The sequence below is a fragment of the Nerophis ophidion genome, linkage group LG23 (assembly GCF_033978795.1).
Source record: "Nerophis ophidion isolate RoL-2023_Sa linkage group LG23, RoL_Noph_v1.0, whole genome shotgun sequence".
Lineage (NCBI taxonomy): Eukaryota > Metazoa > Chordata > Actinopteri > Syngnathiformes > Syngnathidae > Nerophis > Nerophis ophidion.
Window position 1 is genome coordinate 11,408,448 of NC_084633.1, and position 14,582 is coordinate 11,423,029.

Consider the following 14,582-nt stretch of genomic DNA (forward strand, 5'->3'; position numbering starts at 1 on the left):
CGCTGTAACCTGCTCCAATGTCACTTCTTTTGTGTTGGTCGCATCTTTTGTGGCTTAAAGTTGTGTCGCGGCTTTATATTATTGTGTTGTGTCGTCTGTCTTTGATGTGGCTTTTGCAATAGTGCTTAAGCTGAGTGTGTTTGTGTGGATGACCTTTTCTAATCCACTGCAGGTATCTGCTGTCTTTATCATTAAAAGTGCCTAAGTTCATATAAATTCTGCCGTTCTTAAATCCAATGTTTCCCTTTTCTAGTATTGGAAAAAAATCGATCAAATCCCTTTTAAAACCATCTTGATTTGACACGTATCTTCCGGAAAGCAAACTTGCCGAGCACAGATCGATTTACAGTCGTGCTCAAAAGTTCACATACACTTGTAAAGAACATAATGTCATGGCTGTCTTGAGTTTCCAATAATTTCTACAACTCTTATATTTTTGTGATAGAGCGATTGGAGCACATACATGTTGGTCACAAAAAAACATTCATAAAGTTTGGTTCTTATATGAATTTATTATAGGTCTACTGAAAATGTGACCAAATCTGCTGGGTCAAAAGTATACATACAGCAATGTTAATATTTGCTTACATGTCCCTTGGCGAGTTTCACTGCAAAAAAGCGCTTTTGGTAGCCATCCACAAGCTTCTGGTTGAATTTTTGACCACTCCTCTTGACAAAATGTGTGCAGTTCAGCTGAATGGGTTGGTTTTCTGGACATGAGACTTGTTTCTTCAGTATTGTCCACACGTTTAAGTCAAGACATTGGGAAGGCCATTCTAAAACCTTAATTTTAGCCTGATTTAGCCATTCCTTTACCACTTTTGGCGTGTGTTTGGGGTCATTGTCCTGTTGGAACAACCAACTGCGCCCAAGACCCAACCTCCGGGCTGATGATTATAGGTTGTCCTGACGAATTTGGAGGTAATCATCCTTTTTCATTGTCCCATTTACTCTCTGTAAAGTACCAGTTTCATTGGCAGCAAAACAGACACAGAGCATAATACTACCACCACCATGCTTGACGGGAGGTGTGGTGTTCCTGGAATTAAAGGCCTTACCTTCTTTCCCACAAACATATTGCTGAGTATTGTGGCCAAACAGCTAAATTTTTGTTTTATCCGACATCACATGGACCAAGATAAGAACTTCTGTAGGAAAGTTATGTGGTCAGAAAACCAACAAATTTAGCTGAACTGCACCAATTTTGTCAAGAGGAGTGGTCAAAAATTTCAACCAGAAGATTGCCAGAAGCTTGAAAATGGCTACCAAAAGCACCTTATTGCAGTGAAACTTGCCAATGGACATGCAACCATATATTAACATTACTGTATGTATACTTTTAACCCAGCAGATTGACACATTTTCAGTAGACCCATAATAAATTAATGAAAGAACCAAACTTCATGATTGTTTTTTGTGACAAACTAGTATGTGCTCCAATCACTCTATCACAAAAAAATAAGAGTTGTAGAAATTATTGGAAACTCAAGACAGCAATGACATTATGTTCTCTACAAGTGTATGTAAACTTTTGAGCACAACTGTACTTGAAATTTAGGAATACAAATTGATCTTTTAACATATCAATCAATCATTACACACCTAATATGTATAGAATTCTGAAAACAAAAAAATTTGGCCGCCCGGACGCACTTTGGGTACACCTGAAGTAGAGGACAATATAAAAGCAACTGTAGGTGTGTTAGCATTGTCATGGTCAGTACATGACACATAAAAGTACCAGATCCCTCCATAAATTGGTAGCATTGATATTATTAGCAGTGTCAGTATTAGGGTTGTACAGTATACCGGTAGTAGTATAGTGCAACAATACTAATGAATCACATTCGGTACTATACCACCTCTAAAAAGCACCAGTGCCATGATTGGGTATAAAAACAACTTCCCAAAAAATGCTCAGTCTTTCACAAGAAAGGATGGGGCGAGGTACACCCCTTTGTCCACAACTGCGTGTGCATATAGTCAAACAGTTTAAGAACAACGTTTCTCAAAGTGCAATTGCAAGAAATTTAGGGATTTCAACATCTATGGTCCATAATATCATCAAAGGTTTCAGAGAATCTGGAGAAATCACTTCACGTAAGCAGCATGGCCGGAAACAAACATTGAATGACCGTGACTTTCGATCCCTCAGACGGCACTGTATAAAAAAACGACATCAATATTTAAAAAGATACCATTAATGCTGGAAGGTACATACAGCTTTTGGAACAACATATTTTGCCATCTAAGCGCCTTCTTTCTCATGGACGTCCCGGCTTATTTCAGCAAGACAATGCCAAGCCACATTCAGCATGTGTTACAACAACGTGGCTTCGTAAGAAAAGAGTGCGGGTAGTTTCCTGGCCCGCCTGCAGTCCAGACCTGTCTCCCATCGAAAATGTGTGGCGCATTATGAAGCGTAAAATACGACAGCGGAGACCACGGACTGTTGAACGACTGAAACTCTACATAAAACAAGAATGGGAAAGAATTCCACCTTCAAAGCTTCAACAATTAATTTTCTCAGTTCCCAAATGTTTATTGAGTGTTGTTAAAAGAAAAGGTGATGTAACACAGTGGTGAACATGCCCCTTCCCAACTACTTTGGCACGTGTTGCAGCCATGAAATTCTATGTTAATTATTATTTGCAAAATAAAAAAAAGGTTATGAGTTTGAACATCAAATATCTTGTCTTTGTAGTGCATTCAATTGAATATGGGTTGAAAAGGATTTGCAAATCCTTTTATTCCGTTTATATTTACATCCAACACAATTTCCCAACTCATATGGAAACAGGGTTTATAGGCCAATAAATGCTTTAAAATGTAATATCGCAAATTATCGGTATCGGTTCCAAAAAGTAAAATGTATGACTTTTTAAAACACTGCTGTGTACGTGCCGGCCCAGTCACATAATATCTATGGCTTTTCACACACAAGTGAATGCAACGCATAATTGGTCAACAGCCATACGGGTCACACTGATGGTGGCCGTATAAACAACTTTAACACTGTTACAAATATGTGCCACACTTTGAACCCACACCAAACAAGACTGACAAACACAGTTGAGGAGAACATCTGCACCGTAACACAACATAAACTAAACAGAACAAATACTTAGAAACCCTTGCAGCACTAACTCTTCCAGGACGCTACAATATACACCCCCGCCCAATTCAACCTCACCATGCTCTCTCAAGGAGAGCATGTGCCAAATTCTAAGCTGCTGTTTTGAAGCATGTTAAAAAAAATAATACACTTTGTGACTTCAATAATAAATATGGCAGTGCCCTGTTGGCATTTTTTCCCATAACTTGAGTTGATTTATTTTGGAATACCTTGTTACATTGTTCAATGCATCCAGCGGGGCATCAAAACAAAATTAGTCATAATAATGTGTTGATTCCACGACTGTATATATCTGTATCGGTAACCAAGAGTTGGACAGTATCGGCAAAAAAGCCATTATACGACACCTCTAATAATAATGTTGTAATTCCACGACTGTATATATCTGTAATTAAGAGTTGGACAATATCGGGACATCGGATTTCGGCAATAAAGCCAGTATCGGACATCTCTAGTTTTAAATTAAATTTTTCTCTAAGGTTATATTTCTCGTCTTTTGTTGAGAAGAATTGTACATTCCCAGGTAGTAGGTTATAGTTTGCTTTATACATAATTTTAGCTGTTTGCAAATGCACCAAAATTGTTGAATTTCAATAATTGCAATTTAATAAATAAAGGGGTTTATAGTTCTAATTTTGGGTGATTAAGTACATTGACTTGAGCCCTATACCTTGTTTAGCCCTGCAGGAAATTTAAGCCTGGAAAAACAGAGGCAAAATGTTTCAAAAGTACACTATATTGCCAAAAGTATTTGGCCACCCATCCAAATGATCAGAATCAGGTGTCCTAATGACTTGGCTACAGGTGTAAAAAATCCAGCATTTAGGCATGGGGACTGTTTCTACAAACATTTGTGAAAGAATGGGCCGCTCTCAGTGATTTCCAGAGTGGAACTATCGTAGGATGCCACTTGTGCAACAAATCTAGTCGTAAAATTTCCTCGCCCCTAAATACTCCTCGGCATTATTACAAGAAAAAGGAAGAGTTTGGGAACAACAGCAACTCAGCCACGAATTGGTAGGCCACATAAACTGACAGAGAGGGGTCAGCAGATGGTGAAGCATATAGTGCAAAGAGGTTGCCGACTTTCTGCACAGTCAGTTGCTACAGAGCTCCAAACTTCACGTGACCATTTAATTAACCCACGTACAGTACGCAGAGAGCTTCATGGAATAGGTTTCCATGGCCGAGCAGCTTCATCTAAGGCAGAAATCACCAAGTCCAACGCAACACGTCAGATGCAGTGGTGTAAAGCAGTGGTTCTCAATCTTTTTTCAATGATGTACCCCCTGTGAACATTTTTTTAATTCAAGTACCCCATAATCAGAGCACAGCATTTTTGGTTGAAAAAAAGAGATAAAGAAGTAAAATACAGCACTATGTCATCAGTTTCTGATTTATCAAATTGTATAACAGTGCAAAATATTGCTCATTTGTAGTGGTCTTTCTAGAACTATTTGGAAAAAGAAATCTAAAAATAACTAAAAACTTGTTGATAAATAAACAAGTGATTAAATTATAAATAAATATTTCTACACATAGAAGTAATCAATGTAATCTTTGGGGATTTTAATCGAGACCCATTTGGATTCATGAACTTAATTCTAAACTTTTCTTCAAAAAAAAAAGAAATCTTTAACATCAATATTTATGGAACATGTCCACAAAAAATCTAGCTGTCAACACTGAATATTGCATTGTTGTATTTTTTTTCTCACAGTTTATATACTTATACTCATATTTTTGTTGAAGTATTAATCAATAAATATAGTTATAAAACGATTTTTGAATTGTTGCTATTTTTAAAATATATTTTTTAAATCTCACGTACCCCTTGGCATACCTTCAAGTACCCCCATTTAAGAACCACTGGTGTAAAACACGTCACCACTGGACTCTAGAGCAGTGGAGAGGTGTTCTCTGAAATAATGCATCAAGCTTTTCCATCTGGCAATCTGGTGGACGAGTCTGGGTTTGGAAGTTGCCTGGAGAACGGTACATTTTGGACTGCATTGTGCCAAGTGTGAACTTTGGTGGAGGAGGAAATATGGTGTAGTGTTTTTTTAGGAGTTGGATTTGGCCCCTTAGTTCCAGTGAAAGAAACTTTGAATGCTCCAGGATACCGAAATATTTTGGAATATTCCATGCTCCCAACCTTGTGGGAACGGTTTGGAGCGGACCCCTTCCTCTTCCAACATGACTGTGCAGCAGTGGACAAAGCAAGGTCCATAAAGACATGGATGACAGAGTCTGGTGTGGATTAACTTGACTGGCCTGCACAGAGTCCTGACCTGAACCCAATAGAACACCTTTGGGATGAATTAGAACGGAGACGGAGTGCCACGATATACGTTCCCATCCTCACCTATGGTCATGAGCTTTAGGTCATAACCGAAAGGACAAGATCACGGGTACAAGCGGCCGAAATGAGTTTCCTCCGCCGGGTGGCGGGGCTCTCTCCCTTAGAGATAGGGTGAGAAGCTCTGTCATCCGGGAGGGACTCAAGTAAATCCGCTGCTCCTCCACATCGAGAGAAGCCAGATGAGGTGGTTCGGGCATCTGGTCAGGATGTCACCCAAACGCCTCCCTAGGGAGGTGTTTAGGGCACGTCCAACCGGTAGGAGGCCACAGGGAAGATCCAGAACATGTTGAAAAGACTATGTCTCCCGGCTGGCCTGGGAACGCCTCGGGATTCCCCGGGAATAGCTGGACGAAGTGGCTGGGGTGAGAAAAGTCTGGGCTTCCCTGCTTAGGCTGCTGCCACTGCGACCCAACCTCGGATAAGCGGAAGAAGATGGAAGGATGAGTGCCAAGCCTTCTCGACCAACATCCGTGTGTGACCACACCAATGTGTTTTTTGAAGAATGGTGGAAAATTCCTAAAAAAAACACACTCCGCAACATTGTGGACAGCCTTTCCAGAAGGGTTGAAGCTGTAATAGCTGCAAAAGGTGGACCGACATAACATTGAACCCTAGGGCAGTGGTTTTCAACCTTTTTTCAGTGATGTACCCCCTGTGAACATTTTTTTTTATTCAAGTACCGTATTTTCCGCGCTATAAGCCGCACCTAAAAACCACAAATGTTCTCAAAAGCAGACAGTGCGGCTTATAATCCGGTGCGCCTTATATATGGATTAATATAAATATTTATTTTCATAAAGTTTAGGTCTCGCAACTACGGTAAACAGCCGCTATCTTTTATCCCCGTAGAAGAGGAAGCGCTTCTTCTTCTATGGTAAGCAACCGCCAAGGTAAGCACCCGCCCACCTGGAAAGAGGAAGCGCTTCTTCTTCTATGGTACGCAACCGCCAAGGTAAGCGCACGCCCCCGTAGAAGAAGTGCGCGGCTAATACGATTCATTTCATTTGTGTGTTTCTGTAAAGACGACCACAAAATGGCTCCAACTAAGAGACACGCGTACAACAACAACAGCGACACTGACTCTGATGATTTCGACGAGACGGAGCCCGCCGTTTTGGATGCCATATTCGCCCAACTTTTTAATTCAGACACCGAAGAAGAAGAATTCGAGGGATTTATGGATGAGGAATAACTTCAGAAAGTGAGCTTTAAATGTTGATTTTGTGTGCTGTGACATTAACGTTCAAGCAACGTTGAGTTATTGATGTTGCTATTGCTCTGGAATATTTTGAGTGTTACTATTGTTGTGATTGCACATTTGCGCATTATATTTTGAGTGTTACTATTGTTGTGATTGCACATTTGCAGACTGGTTTGTATGTAATATATTATTAAAGTTTGACTGACCTATCTGACTGTTTTTTTGACATTCCCTTTAGCGCACGGCTTATGACCCGGTGCGGCTTATAGGTGAACAAAGTTTTAAAATATGCCATTCATTGAAGGCGCGGCTTATAGCACGGAAAATACGGTACCCCCTAATCAGAGCAGAGCATTTTTGGTTGAAAAAAAAGAGATAAAGAAGTAAAATACAGCACTATGTCATCAGTTTCTGATTTATTAAATTGTATAACAGTGCAAAATATTGCTCATTTGTAGTGGTCTTTCTTGAACAATTTGGAAAAAAAGATATAAAAATAACTAAAAACTTGTTGAAAAATAGACGAGATTCAATTATAAATAAATATTTCTACACATAGAAGTAATCATCAACTTAAAGTGCCCTCTTTGGGGATTGTAATAGAGATCTATCTGGATTCATTAACTTAATTCTAAACATTTCTTCAAAAAAAAAAAAAATCTTTAACATCAATATTTAGAGAACATGTCCACAAAAAAATCTAGCTGTCAACACTGAATATTGCATTGTTTCATTTCTTTTCACAGTTTATGAACTTGCATTCATATTTTGTTTAAGTATTATTCAATAAATATATATATAAAGGATTTTTGAATTGTTGCTATTTTTAAAAATCTCACCTACCCCTTGGCATACCTTTAAGTACCCCCAGGGGTACGCGTACCCCCATTTGAGAACCACTGCCCTAGGGCAGTGGTTCTCAACCTTTTTTCATGGATGTACCCCCTAATCAGAGCAAAGCATTTTTGGTTGAAAAAAAAAGATGAAGTAAAATACAGCACTATGTCACCCGTTTCTGATTTATAAAATTGTATAACAGTGCAAAATATTGCTCATTTATAGTGGTCTTTCTTGAACTATTTGAAAAAAAAGATATAAAAATAACTAAAAACTTGTTGAAAAACAAACAAGTGATTCAATTATAAATAAATATTTCTACACATAGAAATATTGGGGATTGTAATAGAGATCCATCTGGATTCATGAACTTAATTCTAAACATTTCTTTACAAAAAAAGAAATCTTTAACATAAATATTTATGGAACATGTCCACAAAAAATCTAGCTGCATTGTAGCATTTCTTTTCGCAGTTTATGAACTTAAATTCATATTTTGTTGAAGTATTATTCAATAAATATATTTATTAAGGATTATAAAGGTGTCTGGTGTTGATGAACCTGACCGCCCTGCACAGAGTCCTGCCCTGAACCCAATAAAACACCTTTGAGATAAATTAGAACGGAGACTGAGTGCCAGGCCTTCTCGACCATCCTTGTGTGACCTCACCAATGCGCTTTTAGAAGAATGGTGGAAAATTCCCCCCCCAAAAAAAACACACTCTACAACCTTGTGGACAGCCTTTCCAGAAGGGTTGAAGCTGTAATAGCTGCAAAAAGTGGACCGACATCACATTGAACCCTAAAAGATATAAAATGGGATGGCATTTTCAAGTTCATATGTGAGTCATGTGACAAAATACTTTTGGCAATATAGTGTATCTTTTGGACCAGTGCAGGGGGGAAAACTAGAGTGCTTTCTCCCCTGCACGAATTGCAACGATGCATCAACAAACAAGACCAACTACAGGACTGCATGGCATTATGAGAGGGGTGTTGACAAATCAAATGTGCACACATTAGCTTGTTGGAGTGTCAGGAAGCAGGACTCACCTGGACCATCCGATGCTGAGAGAGGAGAGTTCAGCTTGGGTCGCTTTGCAGTGGGGGGTCCAACATCCAGCAGATTGTCGGACATTCTGATAGTTGTTGTGGCAGAAAAAAAAAGCTTTAGGATGCAAAACTTTAAAAAAGAGTAATAATAATAATAATAAATAGCTTACTTTAGTATGACAGTGCGTTCAAGGCTCAGTGGAAGTATTTTTTCTCTGCCCGGAGAGAAGGATTTCAAAAGAAAGGCAACAGCGCCACGCTTCGCCACGGAAGATCACCCCATGATAATCCAACACCCAACACCCACATAATTATCCTCAATAACTGCATCCAAAATTATTTTGCTCCGGGAAAAATAAATACCGACTCAACTACGAATTATCACACAAAGCGAAAGCGAAGCCATTTTTCCGGGGATCGCCGGTTTCACGTCTGCGCGGAGTCATTTTTTTTCGCCGTCGAATCGAGCCTCCTTAAAATCCACCACCGGCTCAAATAAAAAGAGCAAAAATCGACAAATATTTCCTATGAGGCGGATTATTTTTATCGCCGCTGTCGTCCGCGGAAATCCAGCGTCTCGACGCGGAGCTACGGCGAGAAGCGGTGCTCGCTAAAAGGGAAATCAAATGTACGGCACGACAAAACCCCGAGAAGCCCTCACATGTTTGCATTAATCCTCGCCGGGGGAGCTCAGGCTTCGATTGAGGGCGAGAAAATGCCGTCCGGGGTGTGTCCGGGTGGCCCCGCTCGGTATTTTTACAATTAATGCTAGCCCAGAAATCCCGAATCCGAGCCGCGTCAAGATGGCGGCTGTTGATTCCTACGATACAAAAAAGTTTTTTTTTTTTCTTCCCAGCTAGACTGAGAGGGGGAGGAGGGGCGGGGGACGGTGCTGTGACGTAGTGACGTAGTGACGTAAGGCTGTGCGTCAAGAAGACGTACAGCAAATTCTGCCGTAGTACAATCAATTTTTGGGACAAAAATGAAGAACAATATAAAATATGACTGCCCACATAAAAAAATTAAAAAAAATAAAAATGGAGGATTTTTTTTTACCTTTGCAACGTCATTATACCATTGGCTAAGTTTCATTTTCATAAATGTAAGTTTCTCAATACCCAACCTTGTTTTGCCTTTAAAAAATAATAAGAAATGTACTTTAAAACGCTTTATATGATGCTGTTTTCCAAATTTGGATTATTTACGGAACTTGTGTGAGCCTATGGCTTTACATTTTGTTACACACACACACACACATATATATATATATATATATATATATATATATATATACACACACTCACATATACATGTATATATACATATACATGTGTATATATATATATATATATATACACACACACACATATACATATATATACAGTATATATATATATATATATCGGTATATGTATGCATGTATACATCCATTTACATATATATATACATATATATACACACACATGTATATATGTACATACATATATATATGTACATATATATACATGTGTGTGTATATATGTATATATATGTAAATAGATTTATACATGCATACATATACTGTATATAAATACATACATATATGTATATATAGATAAATATATATATACATATATGTATATATATACATACATACACATATGTACACATTTATATATACACATATATACATACATACACATATAAATACACACATATATACAAATATATACATACACATAAATATACCCATATATATATATATATATATATATATATATATATATATATATATATATATATATATATACATATATATATATATATATATACACACACACATGTACACATATTTATACACACACATACATTAACACATATATTTATTCACACACATACATATATATATAACCATCCATCCAATTTTCTACCGCTTATTCCCCGGACTGTTGAAAAACTTAAGCTGTACATCAAGCAAGAATAGGAACTAATTCCACCTGAAAAGCTTCAAAAATGGGTCTCCTCAGTTGTCAAACATTTACTGAGTGTTGTTAAAAGGAAAGGCCATGTAACACAGTGGTAAAAATGCCCCATGCTAACTTTTTTTGCAATTTGTTGCTGACATTAAATTCTAAGTTAATAATTTTTTGCACAAAAAAAAATAATACATTTCTCAGTTCGAACGTTAAGTATCTTGTCTTTGCAGTCTATTCTTTTGAATATAAGTTAAAAATGATTTGCAAATCATTGCATTCTGTTTTTATTTACGAATTACACAATGTGCCAACTTAATTGGATTTGGGTTTTGTAAAACAAGAGCGCTCTGCTGTCTTTTGCAATTGAAGTTAAAAAATTAGTAACGGACAGTCCAGTCTGTAATTGACCGGCCGGATTTGGCCCACAAGCCGCAAATTGAATAGCACTGATTTTCACTGCTAAATGACAGATTTAAACAGTCATATTGAAACAGTCGTGTTATGTGTACCGCATTTTTCGGAGTATAAGTCGCTCCGGAGTATAAGTCGCACCCGCCGAAAATGCATAATTAAGAAGGGAAAAAACGTATATAAGTCGCACTGGAGTATACGTCACATTTTTTGGGGAGATTTATTTGATAAAACCCAACACCAAGAATAGACATTTGAAAGGCAATTTAAAAGAAATAAAGAATAGTGAACAACAGGCTGAATAAGTGTACGTTATATGACGCATAAATAACCAACTGAGAAGGTGCCTGTTAAGTTAACGTAACATATTATGGAAAGAGTCATTCAAATAACTATAACATATAGAACATGCTATACGTTTACCAAACAATCTGTCACTCCTAATCGCTAAATCCCATGAAATCTTATACGTCTAGTCTCTTACGTGAATGAGCTAAATAATATTATTTGATATTTTACGGTAATGTGTTAATAATTTCACACTCAAGTCGCTCCTGAGTGTAAGTCGCACCCCCGGCCGAACTATGAAAAAAACTGCGACTTATAGTCCGAAAAATACGGTATGTAGTGTAAGGACACATACAATTCAATAACTTGGCATCTAGTTATAGTACGATATACAAATTAATGTAGTGCACATGATTTTTATTTGAAGGTTGTCTTCACTTGAGTACCTATTAAGCACGCTACATACAACAACAACAACAACAACAAAAAACATTTCAAACAGCAATAAATCATTAAAACATGAGTGCGGCAAATTAGTCATACTGTCTAGTAGTAAACATTTATTAGTGTCTTTATTTGGCTAGACTGGCGCTTTAGAAAAATGACTATTTGACAAGCATATAAAAACAATAAAAAAAACAATATGGATAAGTAAAAGCATTCTTTCCAAAAATTGCACAACGACGATATTATTCCTTTACACATACTGTATGCAGGCAAAGAGGACACACACATATTATTTTATAAATGAGCTTGTTCTTTACACTACTCAACACATGCACATCTAAATAGAAAATGCTATACAATGCTGTACATAAAACGGGAGTACCTTTGTGCAAACGTGTGTCGAGTGAATCTAGAGGTGAGCCACTTTAAACGTGCTCAAGGAAATTAGAAATGCGGATTTGAAAAAAGTACATGGAAAATGGCGAAATGACACTCTTTGGCATCAACATTTCCCAGCTTTCCAATCTGCTGGTTCACACACCTCAGCACAATTAAATGTGCAGAAAGAAACACAAACATTGGAACATTGAAATCCCCTTTCTTTCACATCATAATGAAGGATGATAACAATAATAGCAATTTAGAAGAATCAGATTTAAGAAAAAACACAATATTGATGTTTTTTTTTTTTTAATTTTTACTAAGGACACCGATTTATCACAACCTCATATAGAACTTGACGTTCTGTATTATTACTTAAGCATACTTTTACTGCGATGTGGTATAAAATACACACTTGAGTCCAAGAATCGTGTGCTCATAAGCAAAAAGTCAAATTTCCCTTTCACCCCAATCGTGTTATCGCACTCAAAACATAGGCGCAAAAAGACACTACTTAACAAGGAGGCAGAAAAAATGGCAATTACAATGCGAGTTAATGTCAAACACATTTGACTTTTTAAAGGCACTACTCAAGTACATATATTGTTCAAAATGTGCGTGGAATTTCCTTTTATGATGAGTCCAAATTAAAATATATGAACAGAAAGGCACCAACATTAGACGTGTTATAGAAATGTTTAGAGTGGACTGAAAAACAATACATACTGCATTGACCCAAATATAAAACTAAAAAATGTATTTAGAAAAAAAAAGGTGAGACATCTAATTTTCAGGCTGTTTAGAGATCTACTGTATATAAGATTACAGAAGTACTTTAACTTATGAGTTTAATTGGTTCAATGCTCTTTTCTCAAAACACTTATGAAATTTGTTAAAATTCATTTAATTGGTGCCGTTTATCAACAACACCCAGAAACGCCGCCATCTTCGCTGGGCCCGAGATCATCTATGATGGACTGATGCAAAGTGGAAAAGTGTTCTGTGGTCCGACGAGTCCACGTTTCAAATTGTTTTCGGAAACTGTGGACGTCGTGTCCTCCGGAAAAAAGAGGAAAAGAACCATCCAGATTGTTATAGACGCAAAGTACAAGTTCATCTGTGATGTTATGGGGGTGTATTAGTGCCCCAGGCATGGTTAACATACACATAAGTGAAGACACCATTAATGGTGAAAGTTACATACAGGTTTTGGAGCAACATATGTTATCACCCAAGCAACGTTATCATGGACGCCCCTGCTTATTTCAGCTTGATAATGCCAAGCCACATGTTACAACAGTGTGGCTTCGTAGTAAAATAGTGAGGGTACTAGGCGGGCCTGCCTGTAGTCCAGACCTGTCTCCCATTGAAAATGTGCGGCACATTACGAAGCCTAAAATAACAACGGAGACCCCGGACTGTTGAACAACTTAAGCTGTACATCAAGTAAGAATGGGAAATAATTCTCCCTGAAAAGCTTCAAAAATTGGTCTTCTCAGTTCCCAAACGTTTACTGAGTGTTGTTAAAAGGAAAGGCCATGTAACACAGTGGTAAAAATGCGCCTGTGCCAACTTTTTTGCAATGTGTTGCTGCCATTAAATTCTAAGTTAATGATTATTTGCAAACAAAAATGAAGATTCTTAGTTTGAACATTACATTTATTGTCTTTGCAGTCTATTCAATTGAATATAAGTTGAAAAAGATTTGCAAATCATTGTATTCGGTTATTATTTAAGAATTACACGTGCCAACTTCACTGGTTTTGGGTTTTGTACTATGACTAAAGTAGTTTTAATGAATTGATGTAATAATCATGAACAGCATTTACCTTGGAGATGGGACTTTTTTACGGTATCTCTTTCAAGCTGCTTGTCCGTCAGACACACCCTCAGTATCTTTTCCATACTATCACGGATAAACATCCCTTGTTTAGATACTATTTTAACGTCTTAAGCTGGGGTATGACTCTTTCTGCTTCGGTATGGTGCAGACTGTTAGTGATAATCAAGTCGACTACGATTTCTCTGTAATTTTATCAATGTCATCCACTACTTCCCAGCACTGTCCTTCACACCTACTTTCTTCCTTCCGATGCTTAGAGAAAAAATGTGTGTCCATCTTTGACTGCAAGATATTGCTAGCAAGTAAGATCAGATGTTTCGGGATGGATCTTTGTGGCGTTCGCTATGTCAACTAATGGAGGGGATGCTTTTGACTCAGATTTTTTTGATTGCAACTTAGAGACAGGTGTTGTCCTAAAGTTAAAGTTAAGGTACCACTGATTGTCACACACACACTAGGTGTGGTGAAATTACCCTCTGCATTCGACCCATCCCCTTTGTTCCACCCCCTGGGAGGTGGGGGGGAGTAGTGAGCAGCAGCGGTGGCCGCGCTCAGGAATCAATTTGGTGATTTAACCCCCAATTCCAACCCTTGATACCCGAGTGCCAAGCAGGGATGTATTGCGTCCCATTGGGTACCATTTTATATTCAGGGTCGTCTTATTGTTG

The 14,582-nt window shown here is 37.7% G+C and overlaps 1 protein-coding gene across 2 annotated transcripts in view; it reads right to left on the minus strand.

The window, feature by feature from the left end:
• Positions 1 to 9,430, minus strand: part of crebbpb (CREB binding protein b) — a 69,531-nt gene extending 60,101 nt beyond the window's left edge. Inside the window, exons 1-2 of one of the 2 annotated variants that reach the window (XM_061884816.1) lie at positions 8,760 to 9,430; positions 8,590 to 8,675 (exon numbers count right to left, since the gene is read on the minus strand). In XM_061884816.1, the coding sequence (XP_061740800.1) occupies positions 8,590 to 8,674 (85 nt within the window). In that variant the 5' untranslated portion in view covers position 8,675; positions 8,760 to 9,430. The remainder of the gene's footprint in view (positions 1 to 8,589; positions 8,676 to 8,759) is intronic. The other variant, XM_061884815.1, reaches the window with a different exon arrangement.
• Between the last annotated feature and the right edge of the window lie 5,152 nt (positions 9,431 to 14,582).